General features: G+C 38.8%; 1 protein-coding gene across 2 annotated transcripts in view; it reads left to right on the top strand.

Annotated features, from left to right (window-relative positions):
• The window catches only part of PPARGC1A (PPARG coactivator 1 alpha), a gene marked incomplete at its 5' end in the record, with an annotated part of 312,376 nt that overhangs the window by 193,816 nt on the left and 91,788 nt on the right, over positions 1-26,772 (top strand). Inside the window, 2 exons of one of the 2 annotated variants that reach the window (XM_081228988.1) lie at positions 12,293-12,409; positions 17,368-17,547. In XM_081228988.1, coding sequence (XP_081085114.1) covers positions 12,362-12,409; positions 17,368-17,547 — 228 coding nt within the window. Of the gene's footprint in view, positions 1-12,292; positions 12,410-17,367; positions 17,548-26,772 lie in introns of those variants that run through there. The other variant, XM_081228987.1, reaches the window with a different exon arrangement.

Below are 26,772 nucleotides of genomic sequence, written 5' to 3' on the forward strand. Positions count from 1 at the left end.
TGAACTAGAAATAAATATATTACCATGAATTAAGATTTTATTAGTTGCGAAGAAGAATTGGATGAAGGCACCTATGTGAAATCCTAAGTACAGGCATCAAATTGAATTCATGCCAGCACTGCCTTGAGATTAATTTGAGTGCCGAATAAGAATAGTATACCATAACATAACTGTGTTTACTGAATCATTTTTGGCACCAAAAACTAAAGCTACATTAGAGATGCAACAACGGGCTTTTCTCCCTTGGAAGAGAGAGGCGGGTGCATTTGTAATTCAAGTGAATGTTACCCTCTGAAAAATGCCTCTAGTGCCCAGGAAGAGAACAGTCTTCTTGAGAACCTTGCATACTCATCCCTCAGACCTTGCATACTTTGTGCTGCTCTGGCCTTCTCCTGCAGCCTGTTCGAGTTCTATAATATGATCAGCTCTATTTTTCTATCCACACCCCCCGCCCCCAATCTGGAGTACCGGTTAGACCTCACTTTACAAATTTCCATTGCGTTATTACGTATATGTTTTGAAAAGGTGTGGAAGGTGTTGAAAAGATAATACGGGGTTGCCTCAGGGATATTCTAGAAGGACTTCCTGATTATGTAAGGAGGTGGATTATACAACATTTAATACAGGGCTGTGCGAGAATACGGTAAAGGTCCAAGGGTCACTGTTCACTGATGGGGATGGGAGTGATGCCCTTAGAGTTGTGTACTGCTGGGGCCCTGCTCTAATACCTCTTTTCTTCTGAAATTCCCTGATTCTGTGTTCATTCATTTTATTTGCATGTATGATATCACTTACTTGAGAGTGAGTGCAAAACTTCTGGCCACCACTGTCAAATAGGAACATTATGTACATCACATATATAATTTGGAATTTTCTAGTAACCACATTTAGAAAAGGTAAGTTTAATTTTAATAAAATCTTTTATTTTTCCCAATATGTCCAAAATATTATATCAACATGTCATCACTATAAATTATTAATATCTTCCATTCAATTCTTCACACTTAAGACTTTGAAATCCTCTGTATATTTTGCATTAACAGCACATCTCAAGTTTGACTAGACACATTTCAAGTGCTCAGTAGCCATAGGTGGGTAGTGGATGCTGCATTGGACAACACAGTTTTTTAATGTATATGCCAATATATATACTTTACTGTACATACCAACTTTTTAAATGTATATGCCAATACAGTTTTTTAATGTATATGGATATCCTTATACAGAAAAATTACTTGAAAAAAAAAAACACCTCAACTATCTAAAACAAAGTATAACATACCCTTTATGTCACTTTATCAATTTAAAAAGTAATTGTATAGGGGCTTCCCTGGTGGCGCAGTGGTTGAGAGTCCGCCTGCTGATGCAGGGGACACGGGTTTGTGCCCCGGCCTGGGAAGATCCCACATGCTGCGGAGCGGCTAGGCCCGTGAGCCATGGCCGCTGAGCCTGTGAATCCGGAGCCTGTGCTCCCTCCGCAACGGGAGAGGCCACAACAGTGAGAGGCCCGTGTAACCGCAAAAAAAAAAAGTAATTGTATAATTGATCACAAATTCGAGAAAAGTGTGAATGCTAAGACAATTTAGTTAATGGGCCACTGGTGGAAAAATTGACTTTATATTGGATTGTTTTGCTCCTGCAGCTTTGTTTTCCACTTTTACCCCATAGATATCATCATTTTAAAACACGATTTGCTACTTGGCGGATCTTCTCGAATTTGCAAACTCATGGTGTCTTGTCAGTTTTCAGGCACCATATGGATGTCTTGTTTCTTAACAGAGAAACTCTTGAAAAACTTTTGGCTCAGATCGCTTTTGTGGACAGCAACATGGAAACAAAAACTGTTCTCTGCACTTACTCCTTCTGGTCTCTTTAGAGGTAGAGCCAGGTCAAGGCTGGTCTGAGGCTGCTTTTCCCTTCCTCAGGTACAGGCACTGGGCATCCCCACAGCTTAGGTGATGATTCTGTGTGTACATTCATAGAAAGTTGGCTTAATGTAAGACTTCAAAAGAAAGTCTACTCTGCTTTGCTTTTAGGACTTTTTTTAGATGGGGAAGCCAGGCAAAAAGCAAACCTATGTATTTATTCTGCTGATGTTTGATGTTCAATGAGTTTTAAGTATTGGTATGTGAATGACAGGTATCATTACTGTGTAGTTATTATATGCTAAGCACTGGGCTTGTATACATCTCATTTAACCCTAACACCAATCATGTAAAGTAGGTATTTATGTTGCCATTTTCACAGCTAAGAATGTGAGGTCTGATAGTAGAGGTAACTTGCTTGGGCTCACACAGGTAGATACCCAGTGACACATCTGCGCTGACTAATCCCAAAGCTTATGTTCTCACAGAAGGGGACCATTGTTTTCACACCAAGTCAATGACCCCCTTCAATAACAAATTTTAAACCAAGGGCAAAATACTAAAGGTATAGAGTTGGAAGTTTCCTTCACTTCATTCATTTAGGAAATACATTCAGAGATACCTAATCCTATCCCATCTTTTGATAGAAGATAGATCTAGAAAGGTGAAAGGGCTGTGTCCAAGGTCAGCAAACAAACCTACACGTCGGGTCCCTTGATTCCTACTCCGCTCTTGTTGTCTATGTGATTTACTGGATTTTTGAGATAAATTGAACATTCAGAATTTTTTTTTTTAACAGAAAGGTAGCAAACTTTAAAACTTGGGAGTATAGAAAGACTTCTTTTTCTTTCTTCTCTATGCTTTTTAGACTTTTTATTGACATATAATATGAATACCAAAAAGTGCATGTAGCATAAGGGTTCAATTCCATGAACTTTTACTAACTGAACAGACCCATGGAACTAGCATCGCCAACAAGAAATATACCATAACTAGCTTTCTGGAGCCCCTTCCAGCCTCCAACCACCACCAAAGGCAACCTCTATCCTGACTTCTGGCTGAATAAATTAGGTATATCTGTTTCTGTACTTATTTGTATAATGACTAGCGTAAGTAGGTATGTACTTTTTTGGTGTGTCTGGCTTCTTTTGCTTCACATTATGTTTGTGGAAATTATGTACAGTTTGATGTGTACTAGAAGTTTATTCATTCTCATTGATATACTTGGCTATACTTTTTTCTTTTTTCTTTTCTTGTTTTCTTTTTTTTTTTTTTGTGGCACGTGGGCCTCTCACTGTTGTGGCCTCTCCCGTTGTGGAGCACAGGCTCCAGACGCACAGGCTCAGCGGCCATGGCTCACGGGCATACCGCTCCATGGCATGTGGGATCTTCCCAGACCAGGGCACGAACCCGTGTCGCCTGCATCGGCATGCGGACTCTCAACCACTACGCCACCAGGGAAGCCCTTGGCTATACTTCTGAAGTGTAAGAACCTCAACAACCATAATATTGTCAGTGGAATTAATAAGTTTATTGAACATTAATTATTATTTAAATTACTTTTTTAAGAATATTATTAACCACAGTTTCATGTGATTCAGTCTAAAACAAAATCACAAAGCTCACATATGGAGCCTTAACGGTTGCAGTGTAAGGTACCTCTCAGCAAACCTCTCTTGTTCTGTGTTTTTACGCAATATTCAACATAGGGTAATACAATAGGGAAGACAAAGAGGGCACAGTCTGAAAATACCCACAGGAGATTGAATAGTTGGAGTTCCCACTAAGTAGCTTCGTATGGCTGTGCAAAAGGTTAGGTGTGGCCTATTTTTAGGTACCCTACATGGAAATGGATGTACTAAGATGGATGGTAGGAAGTTACACCTCAGGAGTTGTCAGAGATTTTTGTTTTGAAAAGAGGTAGGAAAAGAATCCTTTCTGATCATCTGCTTGGGGCAAAGTACAACCTGGGCTCTTTAAAGAATAATCAAGCTTTTGGACTGTTGAAAAGGGAAACTTGTAAACTGCCTTTTGGAGACTGTTTCACAGGCCCAGAAATCAAGCTTTCTTATGTTAGTCTTCTTGTTGTTTCTTTTTTCTGGGTGCAAGAAAACAGGAAGTTAAATCTGTCCTGCTAGAGTATACTGCTGGAGTGTCCAGCACTGTTTGAGCTGGTGGTCTGTCAAAGCTTTGTCCTTACTGAGGTTTATCATTCACCTGGTCTTACTTTGCTTACTCCATTGTTACCAGGGCTCCCTCTCCAAATGTCTTATTAAGGAATCTAGTGTGGCTGCAGCTGGGCTATTCATTCAGCACTAAAGGAAGGTCTCTAAGTTGGTAATATTATTTGGCTCGGAAGCACAGATCTTCCTCCTGATAAATAGGGTCATATATACAAAGAACACAGCTAAACAGGAAAACTAGATAACTCCCAGTGATGCATCAACTATATATCTTGTGATACAGCATTGGTTTAATATATTTGCTAATAATGCCAGGATAACCTATGTTAGGCATTTGTCCTTCTTTTCTGCCTCCACACCCTAAAGTAATATCTCAGATGATCTTTCTCAAATTACAAAAAACAAAAAAAAGGTAAGGTCTCCTTTTACCCAGTACCCTGAGCTGTTTATTTAACGGGGGGAGTGCTCTGGTATTAGGAGGCAAAAGTGTTACTCCAAGCTCGTATTTCCCTAGACCTTATTCCTATTTACAAAACCCTGAATTTCAGATCCATCCTCTTTTCTATCTTCTCTCTCTGGGTAACATCATTTCTTACCTGTTGTAAAACCAAATCACATGTTAGTATGTGAAATTGCATCTATATGCAGGCAGAAGTGAATAGTCACTATCATATCAGCTGTGTGTTTTTCATCCTTACTATGCAAGCAGGGGCTTGATCTTCTACGTGACTTGTACCATTTAATAGAATTAATGATAAACAAGATGAAAGCTTGCTGTTTCTCTGGGGCAATGACCTGGGCTTTGTAAGAAATCCAGGTCTGTAGAAGCTGGTCTTCTTACAGCCAATATTCATGAAAGTATTATGTTTCACCAGTTCTCATCTATTCTTTTTCTGGAATGGTTAGGAAGTTAAATATCCATATTGCTATGAAAGTGATGAAGCTGTGGTTTTTCAGCAAAGTTGAGCACCGGATACCTTTCCTGCACACCCTCCCTGATTTCTAGTGCCTTTGTACAATGAAACATTTGGATTCACCCCGTGCAGAGAAGTCTTCCCAGGTTGCCTGTGTCTGTCAAGGCAGATCCAGCATTGCATTTGAGAGTTGACAGGGATCTTAGATATAATTGAATCCGGCCACCTCTGTTGACAGATAAGGAAACTGAGGCTCAGAATCATTAAGTGAACCTCCCAAAGTTGAATTGCAGGACCCATGTCCTTCCTACCATCCTTGCCCTTCTCTTTTGGGCTAAATCAAGATCTACAAAGTCACTCCACTTATCAGGAAGACTTGAGCCTCATGTAATCACTTGATATCTCATGAACTTGGCCTTGGTTCCAGCCCTATCAACCATCTTCTCATGAGAATTCTTAATGGTCAAAATAATGATCACCCAAGTGTAGGAAGAGTGATTTGCAGGAAAGACCCATGAAACTGCAAGGATGCTAAGTCAAAGAGGCTCATAATACAGCTTCCATTCCTGTGGAGATAGCCTTCCAGGGGAAAGGAGATGGGTGAAGGTCTCATGTGACATTTGGAGAACCCAGAATGAGCTTCTTGCCCAAGAACAGGGCTGCAACATGATAGCATTTATACAGGTGGCTCCCCGTTTTGGAACAGATTGTGGTCCAGAAGTTCACTTGCAAGTCATTGGTTTGAAACGTGGACTGCATTTTCCCCATCCAGTCAATTTCCATGGTCTCCAGTAGAAGCCACATCTCCAGCACCTCTTCCCTTCTTCTTTCTAGAACTGCCCCTTCCTATTCCCTAGTCAGTAACAATCCCTTCTTGAGAAATTTTCTTAATACTTTAGTCATAACATTCTTAAAGCATTTACTATTTTTTTTTCTTGGTATGTGCTTCTGAGCTCCATTAGATGCTAGAAGAGAATAAAAAATATGATTAACAAATAGATGCTTTTGTATAAATAACTGAAATCCCCTTAACCCTACCAAGGATAATCGTACTTTAGAATGGAATGTTTGTCTCACTTAATTGATGAAATTTCAACTTGAGAAACAAAGTGAAGATGGCTGTGGCATCTGGGTGTCAGTGGTCTGGGCCCACCTCTGAGGCAAGCTAATAGTGGATAGCTTTCCTATCCCTATAATTCAGGTCTCAGAGGTTTCTCAGGGTGCCAGGTAGTAACTTCTCTCAGCTTTGCGTCCTGAGTGGAGTGGCTGTTAGACTCGATTTGATAGACAGAAATGGCTTTCTTTTAAATATATGATGAATATGGAGGCTTATATTGGATGTCAGGGGCTATTTCTATTTGCTACATTCCCTGTATATTAAGAAGGCACAGTTATAAGTCTGAATCTCTATGTTTCTTTTCAAAATGAATAGTTTTTATTCTTCTTCTGAATATAAAAGTTATACATATTTAGCATAGAAAATTAAAAAACTACAGAAAGGTACATATACCCCCCCACACACAAATTTAATAGAACTTATGTTATTGGCCACTATTAACACCTTGTTATATTTTCTCCTTATCCTCTTAGTTCTTCTGTCTTTCTGAGTGTATATTTATATGTAAATTTGTTGTGATTATAGTTTTTTCAAACATAGTTTTAAACCTTAGTATATTTTGAACATTTTCTCATTATGCCATTAATGTATTTCACAACAGTTTTTAATGATAGCATTGAATATATATGCATAATGAATATATGTGTATGAATATATATGAGTTTATATATATATAGTGTTCCATTATTTATTTTGCTAGGCCATTACTGTTGGACATTTACACTGCTTTCAAGTTTTCAATAGTGTAAATTATGTAGCATTGACTATCTTCACACTAAAAATCTTTGCACATATCCCCCTGTTATTTCCTTAAGATGAACTTCTAGAAGTAGAATTTCTGGGTCTATGGGGATGCCCATTTTTAACATTTTTGACACATACTGCCTGCTTGTCCTCTAGAAAAATTTGTACTCATTTATAATCTGACCAGTAGTATTTGACATCTGTTTTTCATTGAGCTGCTAAATGTGGAGGTCAGTCTTAGAAGGGGTCTTCTTGATTAAGAATATTCCCTCAAAAATCCTGTGTTTACTTGGGCTAGCAAAAAAATAAGGTTTTATATAAGGTATCAAAAAATTTAGCTAGACCTTAAGCTAATTGCTTCCTAAGATGAGAATTTATTTCCATTCTACATCCCCACATTTTTAGGATATATATTCACTCTGCTAGAGTAAAATTCAAATACCAAAGCACTGGAGAAATCCACAACAGAAACAAAAGCAAAATAACTAAAACCCTTCTGAATCTTACCTGGTGGGATTGAGAAAAAGAAAAAGAAAAAAAAACACTTCACTTATTTAATTCTTCCATTTCAACAATAGTTGAAAATACAATTTTTTCTCTACAATCAAAAGAAGTTAAGCTCATTAGGACCCCATCTCTAGAAATAAGTACCAAACAGGGCGAACTGTTTGACTAACAGTTTTTTTCCAATTTAATAATTTGTGTTTCTACCTGAGGTTTCTCTGGCCCTCAGTAACTTCAGTTAGGGGATAAAATATCTCTCTTACCAAGTGAATTATGTTATTGAGGTTCGATAGGACTTTAAGATTTTAAATAATAACAAATTTAATAAGATATGATGTGCTTTATTTTCAGTTTCAGTAAAAAAAAAAGCTAAATAATCCTATTGAACATTTCTTGTTTAAATACTCAATAACTCGCTGAATTATAAATGAATTAACCTGAAATAATTAAGGTAAATGAAAATGTCTATAAATGCACAAATACAACAGAGTTAAGCATCAGACAAAATCAGATTTTAACCATCCTTTTATTATCTCTTATCTGTGGGCCTAATAAGCATACTTCTTGCCTTATGTTTAGATTAGTCCAATTGATTGCAATTTGGATTAATTTGCACATTATTTTTTATTTTAATGTGAAAAATGCCAAGAGCAGATTTTGAGATCCACGTTAAAATACAGGCTCAGTTGCATAGAGCTGCTCTGCAGAAGGTTTCACTGGAGATGAGAGAGAGGTTGCTGAAGTTGTTTAGTTTATTAGAAGATAAAATAAATAAACAAATGCTAGGAGGCATTAAAGCCGACTACTGATTTCCCTCTGTTTCCCAAATATGCTTAGTTCACAGTGCCATCACCATGGTGATTTTGTGTAAAATAAGACTTTATTTTAGGGTGGTTATAGGCTAGGGGCCTTTGTTATACCCTGCCCTGCTACCAACTTCTGTGCCCTGCACAGCAGCAGCTTCAAACATGTCCCAGGGGCTCAGAGCACATGCTCAGACTGATGTGGGGTTTCAGGATCAGTTAGCCCCTCTAGGAATTAAAAGCCAGCAATTGAATGCCCATTATCAATGATTAACTTTAAAAATATTAGCCATTCTGGGCAGATCCCTTTCCTTTCTATGCAGGCAGCATTCCCAAGAATGTTGGTTTCCAGCTATGTAGACAGTCTCTAGGTTATAAAGTTGCCTCGGGGGACTTTGCTGTGCTTTTGATTTGAGAATGAATATTATTCTTATTATGAAACTTTAGTTCTTCCTAGAAGGGTTTTCAGAGATCTGTATGCTCTTTTCAGCTGTTATCTAAATCCTGGCTCTGTCTTATTTTTCTCAGTTATAAAATGGGTACACAGATCATCTTTATTGGATAGTTTTGAGGACTAAATTGATTGTAAGTGTGGTATCTAAAATGCTAATCTCAGTGTCTAGCCCTTGTAAGCTCTGCTATATATTTTCTTCCCCATTTTTCTTCCTTGAAAACTTTTAGCCTTAAATTTCTTCTTATGTAGTTTATTGTAAGCTTAGAAAAACAAATGAGCAAAGATATTTATACTAGTAGCTCTTCACTTCTGGGTTCTCACCTATGTTCAATAATGAGATCAAAACCAATTGTCTCTGCTGTTGTCTACTTGGGTATTTGGGTTTGATGGTGTTTATTTTTTATAAGTGGCAGATGTCTGAAATAGGCAGAGCAGCAAAAGCCTTGTAATCTGGGGCAGGAGAGGGGAAGGAAACTCAAACGTCATGTACTTTGTCAAATTTTTTTCATAGAATTGAACTCTTCTCTTGAAGGTTTAATTTCTCTCTTGTTATCGACTTTAAGGATAGATACTCTTGCCTCCACCAATGTTGGAGTCTTGCGGAACGATAACAGAACTACTGAAGGGAGAAATTCTATTGGGGTGGAATCCAGGCTCTGTGTAGATATGGAACATTATGAGCACTCAACAGATGTTAATAAATACCTCCTTCTATTGTTGAGACAAAATGGGGTTGATTTGGGTGTGAATTTAATGGTTAGTGAAAGAACCTTGTACCTAGAAAGGGTGTATTTTAAGGAAGACAGGAATTGGATATTGAGCAAAATAGCATTGTTTTTTTCATATCAGATTATTCTGTGTTTTTAAGGTCTGTCAGCCCCCCAAATTGTAAGTTCCCTTGTGTTCATGACATATGCCTTCTTAGCAGCCCTTGCAATACATTGCTGTGGACACAGTAAGGTTTCAATAGATCCTTGTTGATTGAAACCAAACATTTGGAAATCTTGGAGGCAGAGTTGATGAATGGGTGAAAAGAGGGCTGCAGGGAGAAAGGAAGAGAAACAGTCAAGGCCGAGGGGGAATCAAATATAGAAACATCCTGGGAAACCAGGAAAGACCAAGGTTGGTGAGCAACTAACACTTTATGTTCTCCTGAGAAAAGAAAAACTGGACAGAAGAGAAACTTTAATCTGAAGAGCTAATTAACCAAGTTATAAGACCTCTAGAGTATCCCTCTCATTAGAGTTATAATTTTGAGACCAAAAAAACAACAGTGGAAGGTACTCTAATTTTCCCCAAGAATCTATTTAAATTTTTATGTGTAAAATAATAGAAATTTGAGGGAAAAATTGCAGTATGCTGGAGCTTATAAATCATTTCAATGTTTTGACTCCTAACTAACCCTCTTCGTGACGGTAAGAAAAAAAAAGAAGTCTGTATGTATGAAACCACCTTTGCTTTCAGTGAATGTGCTGATTTGATTAAGAAAACGTGGAATTAGGTGGCAAAAAGACAAACAAGAAAACCCTGATAACATATTATGAATAGGTTAAATATCAAAAGCAATAATACAGAATGTTCCAGTGTAAAGAACAACTCTAAAAGATAGGATTAAATATTATATATATATTCACATAAATATAATGGATGCCTAGCATTCAATGAACACAAAAGTATCAGAGAATATCACGACACAGGGGTCACCTGATAATAATGAATAAACATCAACTCTTCTTGGTCAAGTGACCAATATTATTTCACAGTTGACTGTGTTGAGCACAGAGCCAATGACCTTTGCCCTGCATTTTAATAATTTACTGTAGTTTTACATTAAATCAGAATATAATTGTGAAGAAAATTAGTGTTTCTTTGTGGGGAGTGCAGAGTAATGCCACTAATTGCATGTATAAAAGCCTTCCCGAGGTTGTATTTTCCTGTTCTTTCTTGATTTGGAAAATTAAAACTATGGTAATTTTCCGCTATTTGTAAGAGGGAAAATGTGCCAGTGAAGTGTATTCAGCTAACTTAAAACGTCAAAGCTTTTGGCCATCGGTTTTATGTCCCGTAATGACAAACTGTCAATTTCATCACATTATTCAGTAATATACTAGCAACTTGTTGCAGATCTCAGAGTAGACAAATTTCTTAAAATAGATGTGATCTGAAAGAAGAAACAGTCTGATGTTTTTTGGTTTGTTTTTTCTTTCACTTTAATATTTGAGCAACTTTATATTTAGAGCAAATCACCACTTTTTTCCTGATAAAGGAATGGACAATAGCGAATTCATTACATTAAACTTAGTAGAATAGGAGATTAAATGAATAGTTCTTCAGAATCATTTTTAGATACCTGGGGAATTTTTTTTTTCAGATGAGTAATTATCAAGTAAAAGACTGAGTTGATTTTTAACATATATGGGGTTTAAAATTTTATAAAAACATGTATATTCACAAATATATGTCCACGTGAACATCACTCTGGAACTTGGAAGGGTTAAATCCGACCTCTGTGGTGTTATGGGAAGTGTTTTCTGGCGTTGTCTAGTACATTGAGTTTGTTATGGATTCAATATGTAGTGTCATCATAAAACAGTTGAACCTGCATTAGCCCTCATTGTCTCAGGCTAGAAGCTGAAAAATTCAAAGAATGAAAAAGCTCAAGAAATGAATATTTCTGCTAATAGCATGTCGGTATTTTTCCCTCACTCCATGGACATTCTTGATCTCAAAGGCAAACTGCACAACCCAGGGTACTAGGGTTGGAATCCAGTGTTTATACAAAAAGGCACCCTAAGGCAGTTGCAGAGGAAATGCTACATGTATGAAAAAAAAAAAAAGGTAGCCGGGAAACTAAGCTGATCTGGGCAAAGCGGTAGCGACTGTCTTTACTAACACTTGTTTTCTGAGAGCCTATGAGAGAAATGGAAATAATTAGAAGGACCCTGAAAGGGTGGTATTTTGTTGCTTGTTCTCCTTATATGGAGCAAAGTAAACTGCAGTAACACTTCTCGGAAGCTGGTATTCCCTACTGACACAGGGACAGCAGATTTCTGGGTGGAGGAGTTTGTTTATACCTTAACAAATACAGGCTGTTTTGTTGATTAAATAAGCAAAAACAAAAAAAGAAAGAAAGAAAGCATGCCCCATTCTCTGTTTTCAAACACTTCCCCCAATTAGAAAATGTCTCATAAAAATCCATCATGTAAGAAGATCTTGCGTTAAGTCCCAAACCAAGTCCACTTGGTTGTCTTCAAATCTGAGTCCTGAGGGAGTCCACATTTTAGCTAAGAATGTAGTTACTCTGTCATGAAACAGAGAGCTTTGCCACTTGCTTGTTTTGGAAGGAAAATAAATTAAAAAAAGATTGCAGGGGATTTTAGTTATTATATGGCCAGGGCTCCATTTAGAGTCGGTGGCATTCAAAGCTGGTTTTAGTCACAGCATGATGCTCCAAAAGTCCAAGTGTTTCCTTTCTTTCTTTCTTTCTTTCCGTTTTTTTTTTTTTTTTTTTTTTTTTTAAGCGTTACTTCACTGAGGCAGAGGGCTGCCTTTGAGTGACGTCACGAGTTTGAGCAGCTAGCAGCACAGGAGAAGGGAGGCTGGGTGAGTGACAGCCCAGCCTACTTTTTAATAGCTTTGTCATGTGACTGGGGACTGTAGTAAGACAGGTGCCTTCAGTTCACTCTCAGTAAGGGGCTGGTTGCCTGCATGAGTGTGTGCTCTGTGTCACTGTGGATTGGAGTTGAAACAGCTTGACTGGCGTCATTCAGGAGCTGGATGGCGTGGGACATGTGCAACCAGGACTCTGTATGGAGTGACATCGAGGTGAGGTGGGGCTGGGCTCAGCGCTGCAGCCAGGACGGAAGCTTCCCTCGCAATGCAATTATTCCTGTAAGAGGGGGAAGGGCTTGGGCTTGGGCGAGGAGAGGAGGCAGCAAAGTAGCCGGGGCAGGAGCTTTGGAAGGGAATCTCAATCTTATCTTAACTCCAATAAGTTTGCTATTTTAAGGTGGCTCTGAGATACCGTGAACAAATCAAAGCTTAGCTGCTGTCATCAGGATCTGTTGCAGTTAGAAACTCTTTCCATGTGCCTTTGGCTCTGTTTCTACTCATATGCAATATTTATGCCCTAAGATATTGATATGAATCAGAAGCTGAAGTCTTTCTAGTGGTGTTTAGTGGCCTGCTTGGAAAAATGCCATTTCTATTTAAAATAAGATGAAGATAAAAATATTAAAATAGATGGGCTCGAATCTAGTCAGTTTTGACTCTAGTCTGGATTTTTTTCTTCTTCTCTCTCTGTTCATCAGAGAACTCACAGAATCCTAAATAATCCTGCTGGGCTATTTTAGATTGCTTTTCCCACAGAACACGAAACAACAAAGCTGATTCCTTTAAAACTCCTCTATGTGGTTGAAAGCTTTGGCCAGCAAAGAAAAAAAAAAAAAAAAAAGCCTTACAGTGCAAGGTTTTCCATCAGCGTCAGTGGCAGGGAAGCCAATGGTTAAATCTCTGTGTACCACGGAGAGCTGCCTGAAGCCAGAGAGAGAATAGAGTTTATGCAGGACTGTGTGTGGAGCTGCTCGCTGCTTGTGTAAAAATAGATGGCAATACATCAATTCCACAGTCTCTGCTGGCTACAATTCATACAGGGGGGAAAAAAGCGAGCCGGTTTCCTCGTAATCTCTGGAGTCTAGAGTGACTAGCGGGGGGGGGGGGACGGAGGACCGCGGCATGTTCGCATTCAACACAATGGAATGTTCTCGGGAAGTTTGGCCAACTTGGGAAACAAGCAAAACTTTCTGTGGACTCTGGTGAGATGGACCCGAATTGAATTGCAGGGAGGATCTGAGCAGCTAACAATGAATCTGGCAAAGGGCTGGGAGAGCTTCCTCTGGGAAGCTGGGGGCACGTAGGGTAAGGGGAGGATCAAGGGCTACACGTGATTTGATTAAATAAGATGTCCATGTGGTGCTGCGATACACATCTAAAGTGAAAATAATTTGGCCAAGGCCGTCTGCGAATGCATTTTTCCTCTCTAGTGAGGCATGCCCTGGATTCTTAACTCTTCTCTGGGCTTGCAAATGCTGGCTTCGTTTGCCCTCTCTTGCCTTGGCAGATGCATATTTGCGGATTGTAACTGTTCTTATCTTGTTGTGATTTCTTGGTAAGGTGGAAGAGTTATGGATAATTCACACGTCCTGCAGTTCTTACGAGTCAGGGTTCTAAGTGGCTTCAAAGTCCTAATTGTCTTCGAGTAGTTGGAGTATCCTGCGGGCGGTTGTCTGGCTGGCACTGTGGGTCTCAGCTGCTGCAGTTTCATTTTTCCATCATGTATTCTTCCTGATGCTGCTAGGAGTTGATTGAAGAACTAGATCATATGGAAATAGGGAAGATTTATTTTCTTCATTGGCATTCCTGCAGTCATTTTCAAATAAGCGTCAGAACCGTTTAGGACAGTGGCTTTTTAATTTTGTTCTTAAGGAGGTGAGGTCTCAGGCTAATTGTCCAGCCGTGGATTGAGTTGTTGGTCAGCTGAGACGGGCCGGTCGCTTCTCTATTGCGCTGGAGGCAGCAGGCTGCTAGCAGCCCAGCCTTGGTCGTGGCAGCCCTGGGAATCACCTCCGCCAGGCTCAAATATTACGAGCAGCAGGTAGCGTAGGCCGCTTTCATTTTTTGAATCATTAATGTTTGCTGTCATCCTAAAACGTATTATGCCCTTTTGCACATAATGACGGGACAGTACATTGGTTAATAAAGGCCTCTATCACTATAGCTACTCAGAGTGCCCCGTGTTTCACAGTTTAATGAAGGTGATGTCCAGTAAGCTTACCAAGATTGATAGAGACAGTTCCAATGACATGCACTCTACTAAGACTGACATTCTTTACTGACCCCTGCCCTGCCCCTTATCCCCTGTCCTGATTTTTTTTTTAAGAAGTAAGATTCTTTTTTCATTAATGTAATTAATGTGGCCAAGTCCACTCTTTCTGCTCTCTCTCTCTTTAAAATTTACCATCAATGGCACAAAAACCTCCAAAAGGTTAATGGAGAATTATACTTAATTATAATGTTTCATTATCATCAGTGCAGTTAAGCTAATTTATTGTCTGCTCTTTAACTAAGAGAAAAGTCTGTTGGGGTGAAATAACGTACAATAATTAGCCTTTTGTGTTTAGTGACTGCTTTATCCTCCTAAATCTTATTATAAAATTAAGGCTATGGTTGCGAAATAGCTGTCATAGTTGCAAAGAGGCAGTAGAATGTGTCTCTGTAATTGCAATAAAGCACACCTGTTACAGATGTATAGGGAAGCAGTAAATATCAGAGTGTCAGATGAGGACAGTTACAGGGCTCGGACTGTTAAGTCTGGCATCATCCAAAGGCCAAATATAAATTAATAACAGGAACACTTGCTACCACTAATGTGTTTTAGATTATCAGGATAATGCCACGTTCAGAAGCCCTGATTTTATTAGCACGTCAGCATTGGCAAGAGCACATGCACATTTTTCAATGATAACAGAAAAGCAAAAATGAGAGAGGCAGACAGAGAGAGGAGAGGAAAGAAATATGTGAATTACAGCAGAGTAAAATACAAAAAATTGATCTGATCTTTTTAATGGTTTTCAAAAGTTCCTGAAAAATACATATTTCTGAAAGGTTAAAGGGTTTTGAAGAAGTCATGCCTCAAGAGGGCTGTTAAAGAGGGGGACAGCAAGAAGTTGTCCACCAGTTGGTATCAGCATTCCCAAACACAGGTTCTAGAGTATGCTCTCCACAAAAGGAATTTAAGCCAGACGTAGAGATCCTACGTTGTCTAACTTAGTTTTCCTTTTTGTTGTCATTTTTGTTGTTTATGCTTTTTATTTTAAGGACTCTCCCCTAATCCTAGTGGGTTTTGCACCAGGGAAAAAGTTCTCCCCTTGTCTCTGAATTGGTCATGTTGTGGAAGAGTTAACTGTGTGTGGGGGTGTGTGAGTGTTTGTGTTTGGAGGACAAGCAGTGGGCAAGTGTGGAGACTGGGAAGTGTTGTGCCTGTAACAAAATCCAAACACTGTCCCAGAACAAAATCTTCTCTTCAGCCCAGCCTCTGCTTACTTATCAATCTAGTCAAGTATACGGATCTGTAACTTTGGGCTAACTCCAATAATAAAAGAGAAAGACCAATAAAATGATAAGGAAAAAGTTGAGATAAAGGGGATTGCCCTTTCTTGGCATTACCTTTGTGCCTGCAGTTTGGGATCTCAGTGGGGCCCAGTGGTCTTAGGGAGGAAGTGCAGGAATTTTCAGGCTTCTCCCAGCCTCCCCTTACCAACTGCTGACTCCATTACCCAGTACCTACTTCTCAGTGTGGTGCTTATGACCATGCTGCTGCATATGACCCGTGTAATGTAGCCTGCCAGGGATGACAGGGGTGCTTGAGAAAAAAAATCTGCGTAGAACTTATTTTATTCAAAATCTAAATGTCAAGCAGTATCTTTAGCTTCATGCCCAACTGCTGCCTGGATGGGAAGAACTCCCCAGCATCTCCCCTGGCCTTGGAAGGGAGGGCCGTGAGGGTACCACCTCAGAGAGTGTACCTTTCAATTGAGACCCCTCAGCTTGCAGATAAAGTCCTTATGGCTCTGGCATCACCAGATCCCTTCAAAAGGAAGTTTCTGCAGGGTTCTTCACAATTGGTAATGATGAATCAGCAGTCAGATAGCCAATTCGAGGTTAGAAGCCCACCTTAGGAAGCGGGCCCACTTTCCTCAAAAACCCACAGTGCAGGAGAGTTAACAGACCACTTACTCTATGCTAGGAGGTGACAAGCAGCCCAGTCACGGTAGAGGGTATTTTAAGCCTCTCAGTGTATTGAAACCATTTTTAAAACTCCAAATAAAAAATTGTTCTTTTGAATTCACTTAGAGCATAGTTTAGGAATATATAAATGATGAACAAAAACATAGTTGTGGTGTGCTAGAGTGGTTTTTCTTTTCAGACTTCAGGTGATCCCAACGGTATACACATATACACAGACGCACACACCAACACAGAAGACTTTCAAGTTACACATAGTGAAAGATAACAAAGATCATAAAAAATATGATTTTTGTCCTTCATCTCAATGGATTTATTTTTGACCTGTTTGAGAAGTTCAGAATCTCATGAAAAGTCAAGTAAAAGATTTAAATAACAATTCAAGAGAACCATAGACACGTTAAAGGACGTTGCATCATTAGTTGCTAAATGAATTATATGGATTATAATAGTTAAAGAGAGAGTAAATGGAGAAAGTTTTCCTGGTATAGTTCTTATGGGTTTTTTTTCTCTCATTTAGTAATCGTTTATTTTGTCTCTCGTATGTGTGATGCAATTCCAAGGTGAAATCAAATTTGTATCCTTCCCTCAAAGGGCTTATACTCTAAGAGTAGAGTGAAATTTTGCATATAGTTAACCAGAAAACAATTTGAAACTTGGTAAGTGCTAACTATCAAAAAGGTACCAACAAATCTAAGTTGATTTCTAACTGGACGAATCAGAGAAGGCTTCATGGAAGCATGGCATTTACTATGGATTTGGAGGTAGAATTTGGGATGGAATGGTTCTGGCAAAGTATCCTTTGGGAGCAAAGTGAGTTAAAGAATTTAGGATGTTTATTCTGGGGACTAAAACCCTGGAAACCAGCTTTGGTGGTGTCGTTGAATTAACCAGGCTTAATTCCTATCACATGCTATTGCAGTTTAATAAATTCCTGCAGTTAATGAAAGCTTTTTTCTTTCCTACCCTGCCCCCTGCAGTGTGCTGCTCTGGTTGGTGAAGACCAGCCTCTTTGCCCAGATCTTCCTGAACTTGACCTTTCTGAACTAGACGTGAACGACTTGGATACAGACAGCTTTCTGGGTGGACTCAAGTGGTGCAGTGACCAGTCAGAAATAATATCCAATCAGTACAACAATGAGCCTTCAAACATATTTGAGGTAAGGACAGACCTTGGTGAAAATTAATTTCTCATTGAACTTGGCTTATGCCACACTAACATATTACTGGCCTGAAAGCATAATGAGTTCTTACTTTGCTGTCACCAAAAGACTTTTTATCATACTTAGGCACTTCCTATTTTGTGGAAAAATGATTTTGGAAAACAAATTTTTATTTTTTTGAGAATTAAGGCCCTAAGGACCCACAACAGAGTGCATCAAACTCTGTTGAAATACTAAGGGATTGTGAAAGAATAAATGACAAAGAAGAGCAAACGTCTACACCTATTTATTCGGGTCTATTTCCCACAGAAAATGATGCCTACTGTAAACTAACGTAAAATGTAAAAGAATACATTTCTTTTTAACCAAGGGGTGAGGTCTACCTTTAATTATTTTACAAAGTAGGCGAGCAGTTTTTTTTTTTTTACTGTCATTGTCATATGTATAATCATACCTCTGATTTCTTTATATTATGGGAACTTCTAAGCCCAACTACTCTGATATTTACTTATTAGTCAAAATTAATTTACTTTTCAGTAGTGAGAATTACCTCCCAGACTCTAGACTCTTTATTATAAGCCTACCCTGTAATAAAGAATGTTAATCTGCACCTATTAAACAGTTACTTTGAGAAAAGAAGTTCTTTCTTACAAGATCAGTACTCATTTACTTGAAAATAAATGGTTTCTTAGAGGGACAAACTCTGGCAAGTGAATTGAGTAAAGATTATCAAATCAAATAGTTTTCAATATCACCACCACCAGCACCACCATTATCATGTAACATTTTCTATCTACCATGTGCCAGGCTCTATATAAAGCACTTTAAGTGTATTTTTTATCCACCAGCAGAGACATTTCTTATACTTCATTGTTGTTTGGTTGAAATCTCAAGTCATTAAGAAAGCCAATTTTATAATATTTATTGAGTTTTTCCAGCACCCAGCACATAAAAGGCACTGAATAAATGTTTATTGAGTCATTAAGAAAACCCATTTTACAATATTTACTGAGTTTTTCCAGCACACAGAAGGTGTTGAATAAGTGCTTCGTGAATAGTGAGTGAATGATGAATATGGTATGTTCATAAAAGTAATAGTAATAACAAAATGGCCAACATTTTGGCACACTTTTGCTTTATGTATGTCATTGCATTCATCCCTCAAAATAACCTATTGTTTAGGTACTATTATTATCATTCCCATTTTACATATGCAGACAGTGAGTTTCAGAGAGGCTAAGTGATTTTCCCAAAATCACACAGTTGACAAAGATGTGGGATTTGAATCCCAGATGTATCTGACTTCGAAGTCTATTATCCTTGATTAAAAATAGAATAACAGTGAATTTGGGTGACAGCCATCCTTTACATACCAAGCTGCTTCTTTGCTCAATATATTTAAAAATAGAACAGAATCTTTCCTTTCAGTGTTGGTTGACATGGAAGCAGGTATATAGCTGGTGAGCTGAGGTGGCTGTAGATTCTGTTGACCGCTAAGGTTTTATAATATGTCTGGAGCATTAAGTGGGTCTTAGAAGAGTGCTTAAGGTAATGGAGTGAAAGCTGGGGAGAAGGAATCAGGTGGAGGAAACACTGAGGGTTTGTGGTTAGTTATACTTTCCCAGGCTTCTCAGCCGGGTCTCAGAAAGTTCATGTGAGGACTTGGCTGGTTCGAACTGGTAAATTGAACATTCCTCATTCAGTACACTTGTCAGGTTACAGGCCCATTTTAAGTCATGCTGCATTAAGTAAACAGTACTTTTAAAAATGTCCATCTCCATAGACCTCTTATCTAAAAATCGACTATTTCATACTGGGTGAATGCCATGCATTTTGTAGAAGATGGTTAGGGAAAAGCTAAAAGGTGGTTGGGGTGATGGTGTGGTAGTCAAGGCCTCTCTTGTGGGCTGGTTGCAAAAAATACACCTTTCTTTCATGGCTGGTGTCCCTGTATTTCATGTCGTGGCACCTGTATAAGGTACTTCTCATTTACACTTCCGGGAGACTTGGTTTGGCAACTAGTTATATATCTATAGATGCTTAATCTACACAAAGACACCCCTTTTGTTTTTCTGTATAACTTTCTACTACTGGTGGAATTGTTTTCAACACTCTAAACACAAGGTTTATTTCATTTAATCTCTCATCAGTTCATTTTAAACCAGTGGTTCTCAACTGAAGGCAACTTTGCCTGCCTGGGGATATTTCGCATTGTCTGGAGTGATGTTTGAGTTTTAGGACAGGAGGCAGAGAGATGCTGCTGGTATTTAGTAGGTAGAGACCAGAGATGCTGCTTAACATCCTATAATGCACAGGACAGCTCTCCACAGCAAAGAATCATTTGGCCCCAAGTCACCATGGTGCTGAGGTGAAGAAACCCTGTTTAAAAAAAAAGTCGCTGCAATTTTTAGAAAACACTAAAGATGAATCCGTCAGATTTCTGAGAGAGAAAATAGAGTTAAGATATTGGATATGAAGACTTAGAAGCCATATAAAATTATCAAGATGCCCAGGGCCCCAGGACTAATATGTCAGGAATTCTCTTATTGGCAGACAGCAAAAGTGACTGTATCAATAAGTCCCCATAATAGTTTTCTCTGATATCACAAAACCCATTCTTCTTTGTTGATGCCAAGGGTAAGGCCAAATGTGTCAATACTGTTACACACAGCAGCAGCTTCCTCAGCATTTGCATACAGAAAGATGCCTCTACTCTTTGCCCTCTAGCGTTAAACTCAGACATCTTTTGTATAACGAAAAAAAAAAGTGTGTTTTGAGCATAGGTGGAATTCTAAAATTGTGTCTTCCCCTGTAAAGAAGCTCCATAGACAACAGAGTAACCCTTGAATGGCTACAGCTTTGCACATTGCTTCTACCAAAGCTGCATTACCCCAAAGGCATTTCCCAGTGCCTGTGACTTTAAACCTCTCACAGCGGACTTTCACCTGTGCTCCCTTGTTCTCCTCCAATTTTCAAAACCCTGCCTCATCACATTTGTGAAGGCCTTGTACTTGAGCAAGCCCAACAGTCACGGTCTCTGCCACCTCTGATCTGCCAATAACAAGCATTATCTACCTCGGATTCCCAGAATAAAATAAGGCACCGAGCAGTTCAACACTTTTCCCTGACTCAAGTATCACATTGATGACACTGCTGGAAACTGGCCACAGGATTTCTGAATTCTCATCAAAGTGGGAAGAAAGCGGGTATTTAGAGTTACATTTAGTATTGCAGAATGTTTAAACGTCGGGAATGAATAGAAATTTCTTCCTTTGACCTCTTCCATAATTTGAATCTTAGTTTGATTTTTATGTATTTTTATGTATTGGATAACTTAAGAAGAAGAAGAAAAAAAAGAATGGAATTGAACGTCCCAGTTGGGGAAACAGTGAATTCCTGAGTGGGAGCAGAGTGAGCTGACACGTAATTGTGCATGTTGGTTGAGTAACTGAGCACACAAACAGTGATATCTGCTTGCACAACCTATGTTTGGATGTGTAAATGCAGGTGACCACGTATGATTTAGAAGCCACTTAGCAAAACAGGACACAAGGCCTATAGGTGCAGCACCCAGTTTATCTTATCCATGTGTCAGGAAAACACGATGCTGTCCCTGGACCGGCTGGTAACAAGATTTATGTTTCAGAATATTGCAACACAACTTCCTTCTCTCTGTTGCTTTGTGCATTGTTTGAAGGAGGAGAATAAAGAAGTACTTTTAAAGCATGGCAGTGTGTAAAGATGGGTGGCATGGGTTAGGTTAAATAGCACATTGGCTCTTCTGGGACATTGTGGGCTGCCTTGTCTCTGCTTTATTTTAACCTCTGCTTTGATGCCTCCTCGATTCCACTGAATGGGCATCTTTCATTTGTTGGTCTGTTAACTCCTGAATGCAGCTACTTGGGGTTCTTTAGTACATGGAGAGTGAGAATGTAGCTGTCTCTAGGTCATTGCTCAGAATACATACTGAAGGCTGCCTTTGCTAATGGGGAGGGAAGGTCTCTAAGCTGTGGCCAGCATTCACGTTGGGTAATTACTGAAACTTGCAGGAAGGTCTGATACTGTGAACTTTTGTAAAAGAAAAAGGGTGGTTTCCTGCTATCTGTCTGTAAGGTGTCCTGCTATATGCCACCGGGGAATGGTGGATGGAAGCTTTCAAGAATATTCGATCATTATGGTGGGAATATAGACGATTTTACATTTTTTCCTTCGACTTTCAGTTGTATTCTAATTTTCTTCTACAATGGGCATATATTATTTACTTATGAAAATGTGAAAAACAACAGATCTTGGCTACTCAAAAGACTGTGAGCATTTTGGGAGCAGGGAACCAGCTTGTCTTGTTCACTGAAGTTTTTCTAGATGTTTTCTTAGAAAGCAGGAGAAAGTGTGTACTCAGTAAATAATTGCAACCTCATGAATGAGTTATCCATCATATATTTCTTGATGGTGTGAACTGTGTTATTTAATGTGAAAATTAAATATAAAGCTCCAATAGATCTATTTCCTAAAGGACTTTAAATCTAGCTTGGGAGGGTGAAATCGGAAACCATTAGCAAATAATGGAAGACTATGTATACAAATATACATATATATGTACCTGTTCATATATATCAATAATTGGAGAACAGCATAACACTATATACATCCATGTATATGTGCACATGTATATTTATATGCATGGGGTTATATATTATATATATATTAGCAATTGGCAAATACTGCAAGACTGTGTGTATTCATATATACATGTATACATGTACGTGTGTGTGTGTGTGTGTGTGTATGTATCCTAGCTAAGGAGGGAATCAGTAAGAATAACATCACCAAGGTTAATAAGAGAATAAGAGTGAAGTATTTTCATAGACGGATTATGAAGGTGAAGAGCTTGGTTTACTCAAAGTGAAAAATGTGTTAATGGGAGCACAGGAGTAAGATAGGTAAGTCTGGATTTAAGGTGGGTACAAAATTATGCCAGGCCCTGAGGACCCAGCTGCAAGTGTTTAGAGTTTCCACAATAGGAATTAGGGTGCCACTGAAGATTTTTAGCAGGAGAGCAATGTGACGGAGACGGTATTTAAGGGTGATTGTTCTGATCGTTTTAAGAGCTATGGACAAGCAGAAAGTAGAGGAAATCCAACAGCAGGCTCTGCTGCATTCCAAACCCCATGCGATGCAGGTGCAGGGAAGGGACAAGGTGACAGCAGAGGGGATGGCGTCCAGGGAACAAAATTTAAGCACCTCAAAGGAAAATTCCATCAGTCCTGATAAATATGAGTTAGGTTAGGGAGGGAGGTGGCAAAGCTGACTAATTCGAAAATATTCCAAAGGGAATTGGAACTTCATGGGTATCTATCTGGTTAAGTTTCTGCTCACCTTTAGGAGCTGAAGCACTTTCTTGGACTGTGAGTCATTTTACAAAGGGGCTGCCATCTCCCTGCTGCATCAGGGGCAGAACCTATTTAACCCACATTCACGTGGTGTCTGCTTTTTCTCACTTGTCTCCTTGGAGGAAATTCTGTAGCCTTCCATGGTAATGAATTCCTGCTTCTGCCTGTGCCTGAGGTCAGGCAGACTTTTCTATGAATGGCAAACCTCTTGGAATTTTAATAAAACAAACAGAGAAAAAAATGTGTGTCCAAACCACCTCCCCTTAATTTAATCAGGAGAATAAATTCTCCTTTTTTATGTGGAGAGACCGAATTCATTTACAATAATCACTTCTTGAAGATTTCTGGAATTTCCAGTTTGCAATCAATAAAGGTTTGTCATTTAAATTCAGTTTACAGCCCACAACCAGATTTTTGCCACACTTGGTAATGACGCTTAGGGAGAATATAGACTTCAAGTAAGAAAATAATAGCCATTTAAGTGGGGAGATAATTGGCTGTAACGTAAGAACATTGAAGAATGTTGAAACTCCTGGAGACTTATGGAGTATTTAAAAAATTTATGTTGTACTTATCTTTGCATTTGTAGTCTACCACAAAATTTCAAATTCTGGGTATAAATCAGTAAGATGTTCATCTTGGAGAGTCACAAATCAGGAAGCAACAATCTGATCCAGCCTGTGTGCTGCTTTATTTTCAACCTCTACTGTAGGCTTATGCACCTGGGAGACTGAATAGTGTTCACGTGTGTGTGTGTGTGTGTGTGTGTGTGTGTGTGTTTCTCTACACACCTCAGTTAAAGACTGTTTAGACTTCTTGTCTTGATAACATCTGCCTTATCTTGGGAACATCTGGTTTATCACCTTGTTTCCTGCTCGCCACTATGCTGACCACTGGAAAAATATGGCTCACGAGCTCTGACCCATGGGGCTATGTCTATTGGCATCAACCCCTACTAATAAATAGTAAGTCAAAGGATGCCAGTTAAATGACATCCTTCACCATTAACTTTCCTGATGGTTGCTTTTGTTAGCGCAAGTTGTGGTTACAAAAGATGAGGTCGGCTGCTGTTTTTCAGGGAAGTCAATCCAGTTCTTAGCCATTTGCAATTTGGAAAGTGAGAATCCATATGTGTAATTGGGCACAATGATTGTAGAAGGTACTAGTTTGTGTTTTGGGGATAAAGACCAACTATTTCGATACTCTTGGCACTCCAAGAAGGAGGTGAGACATTTTATGGATATATCTTGGGCTTTTCCTACCTCCTGGACTCTCCAATGGGTCATTGAACTAAAAATTACTCCACCTGGATATCTTTGGAGCCAGGAAAGTGGAGAACCACATTCACAAGGAGGAAAACTTGGGGAGGAATCAGGAAAAAGTGGCACACTGCCTCTTAGATTTACTTCAAAGATATTAGTCGAGGTTAAAGTAATTAAGATTCAGGATGCTGCAGTGGACAAACTGTCTCTTTGTATAGCAACTGTGTGTGCTTGCATAGTAAGCTTATACATAGTGTCTGTTTGTCCTCCTCCCCCTATCTATATGAAATGTCCTGGAAACACAGCCCAGCAGATGGCTCACCTCTGAATGAGATCAACACACAAAGCAGATAAAAAGATGAACATTAAAGACCGACAGCCAAATTGTTCTTCCACTGTTCTCTACCCCAGACTTCACATTTTTAACAAGGTTTATCTGTCCCGATAATTATGTGCCTATTCTTTTAGCAATGAAAACTTTTATTGTGTATTTTATAAAATGAATTGCCTGTGATGTAAAACAATTTTGTAAGGACCATTGTTTTTCTTCTTTAACCTCTCAGGTTACTTTCAAGATTGTGCGCTCTGAGGTATAGTTTGAAAGCAAAGCAGGGTACTGTGTTTTACTGTAGCCTGCCAAAGATGCTGAATTACAAGCAGCTAGAATGAGAGCAAGGGAAAAGGGGAGAGAGATACACAAGGAAATGTACACTCTTACTCTTGGCAAGGGCAAATTTTTACGAAGATAAATGACTTCTTATCCATTACACAATTTACCCCAAAATGATAATAGGAGATACTTTTGTGCCTTTTCTGTTCCAAAATGATAGAATAATTTGCATAGTTTCAGATCCTAAACACTGATGCTGTGTAGACCTGCCCATCTCCATTACTAGAGCAAGTTATTCATTCAAGGTTTGCAGCCGGATAGATTAATGAATTACCAGATCTTGCGTAAAATGACTTGGCTTGACTTTTAAACAAGTAGGCTTTTTTTTCTCTGTTTTTTTTTTTTTGGCCAGTCTTGTGATTGGTGTTAATGGGCTCTTTCAAGCCCCCTCTAGAGTTGTTTTTTTGGTTTTTTGTGGTTTTTTTTTTTAGAAGTCTCTTTGTTAACTATTTCCCCTACTTTTTCATTCTCTCCCAAACTTCTGCTCAGAAGCAGTTATTTCAAGGGGGTAAAAGCAGGGCGGTCAGGCAGGGAGGAGGGAGGAGACTTAACAGCCAAATTCTTGGTGGCCGATGCCCTGCCCTGTGCCACATCAGCATGATTTATTGGAGCCTTGTCTTCGGCACAACCAAGTTTAGTGTGAGATCCTTGGTGTTTCTCACACAATATGCAGGGCTGGAGCTCTGAACTTTGAAGGAAAGCCTCAGAGCTATTTGCAAAGTGCTGGTGCTTAGTGAATACTAAATTACATTTAGGAAATAGTCTATTGCTACCAGTTATACTTCATTTTTATTCTTGACACAGACACCTAAATCAGAGAATAGTAACATTTCAGAGATTATGGAAGCAGTTTGGGTATGTTCCAACACTATAATAGGATCAGAATTTTAAGGCCTTTGTACTATTACCAATAGTCACTTAGTTTCTACTGCAGTGTACTTTGTAGGGAATTACAGCTTTTACTAAAAAGATTAAAATGCTATTATGCAAATGATTGCAGTATGTTATTATGTTTACAAATTAACATCCATGGCTCGACACACAAATTAACTAACTATTCTATCTATGTTATTAAGGATTTAATAAAGTAACTGTTAATAAAAATGGGGAGCTTGGAACACTTAATAGGAAACAAATTGTGATTTAACACAGAACTCAAGCCTTGCGTGTAAGGTTCTAGGTGATATAGTGGTAAAATAAAGTTGAGCAAAGCACAAAGAAGAACTGGGACCATGAGAGCCACAGTGCTGCTTGTCTGAGACGCTGATGACCGTGAACCAAATAGCTTCAGGCTACAATATACAGTGGGCAGCATATCAGTAAATCTTAGCAAAGCACACACACCACCTTCTATTAATAAATAGTTCATTGAAATGATAATCGCCCTACACTGCATGTTTGATATGTTCCATACACACAGAGAATACTTAAATTATTCGAAAATGGAGCTCAGAGCAAATTTTGCTATGGCGAATGGGATTTAGCTGCAGAATATCGCCATGTGATAAAAGAGGGGAAGGCTAGGTTCAGACTAAGATGGCTTTACAAACAGCCTGCAAATTGCTATTCCTGGCTGTTCATAAGAGATCATAAAAGCAAGGAGATAAGAACCGCCAAGGTCTCTGAGAAATGAATGTATGTGATTATGTTATCTTGTGGGTTGGATTTACTAGACAGACCGACAACACCTTCACTTCAGTCCAACAGGAAAAGTAGAAAGAGATGTAGATTTTGAATAACAAACTTTGTTAGAGTGTGGAAGTTCCGAAACACTAGAATTAAAATCTTTCAAAAAAGATGCATGATTCCAGTCAGTGACTGTATTGCTAGATCTCGAAATGAGAGCTAAGAGTGTTACTTACTCTTAAACAAACAAAAAGGAAACAAAAGAATTACTAGA

Source organism: Mesoplodon bidens, assembly GCF_964165515.1.
Source record: "Mesoplodon bidens genome assembly, chromosome: 1".
In the NCBI taxonomy this organism is placed as follows: domain Eukaryota; kingdom Metazoa; phylum Chordata; class Mammalia; order Artiodactyla; family Ziphiidae; genus Mesoplodon; species Mesoplodon bidens.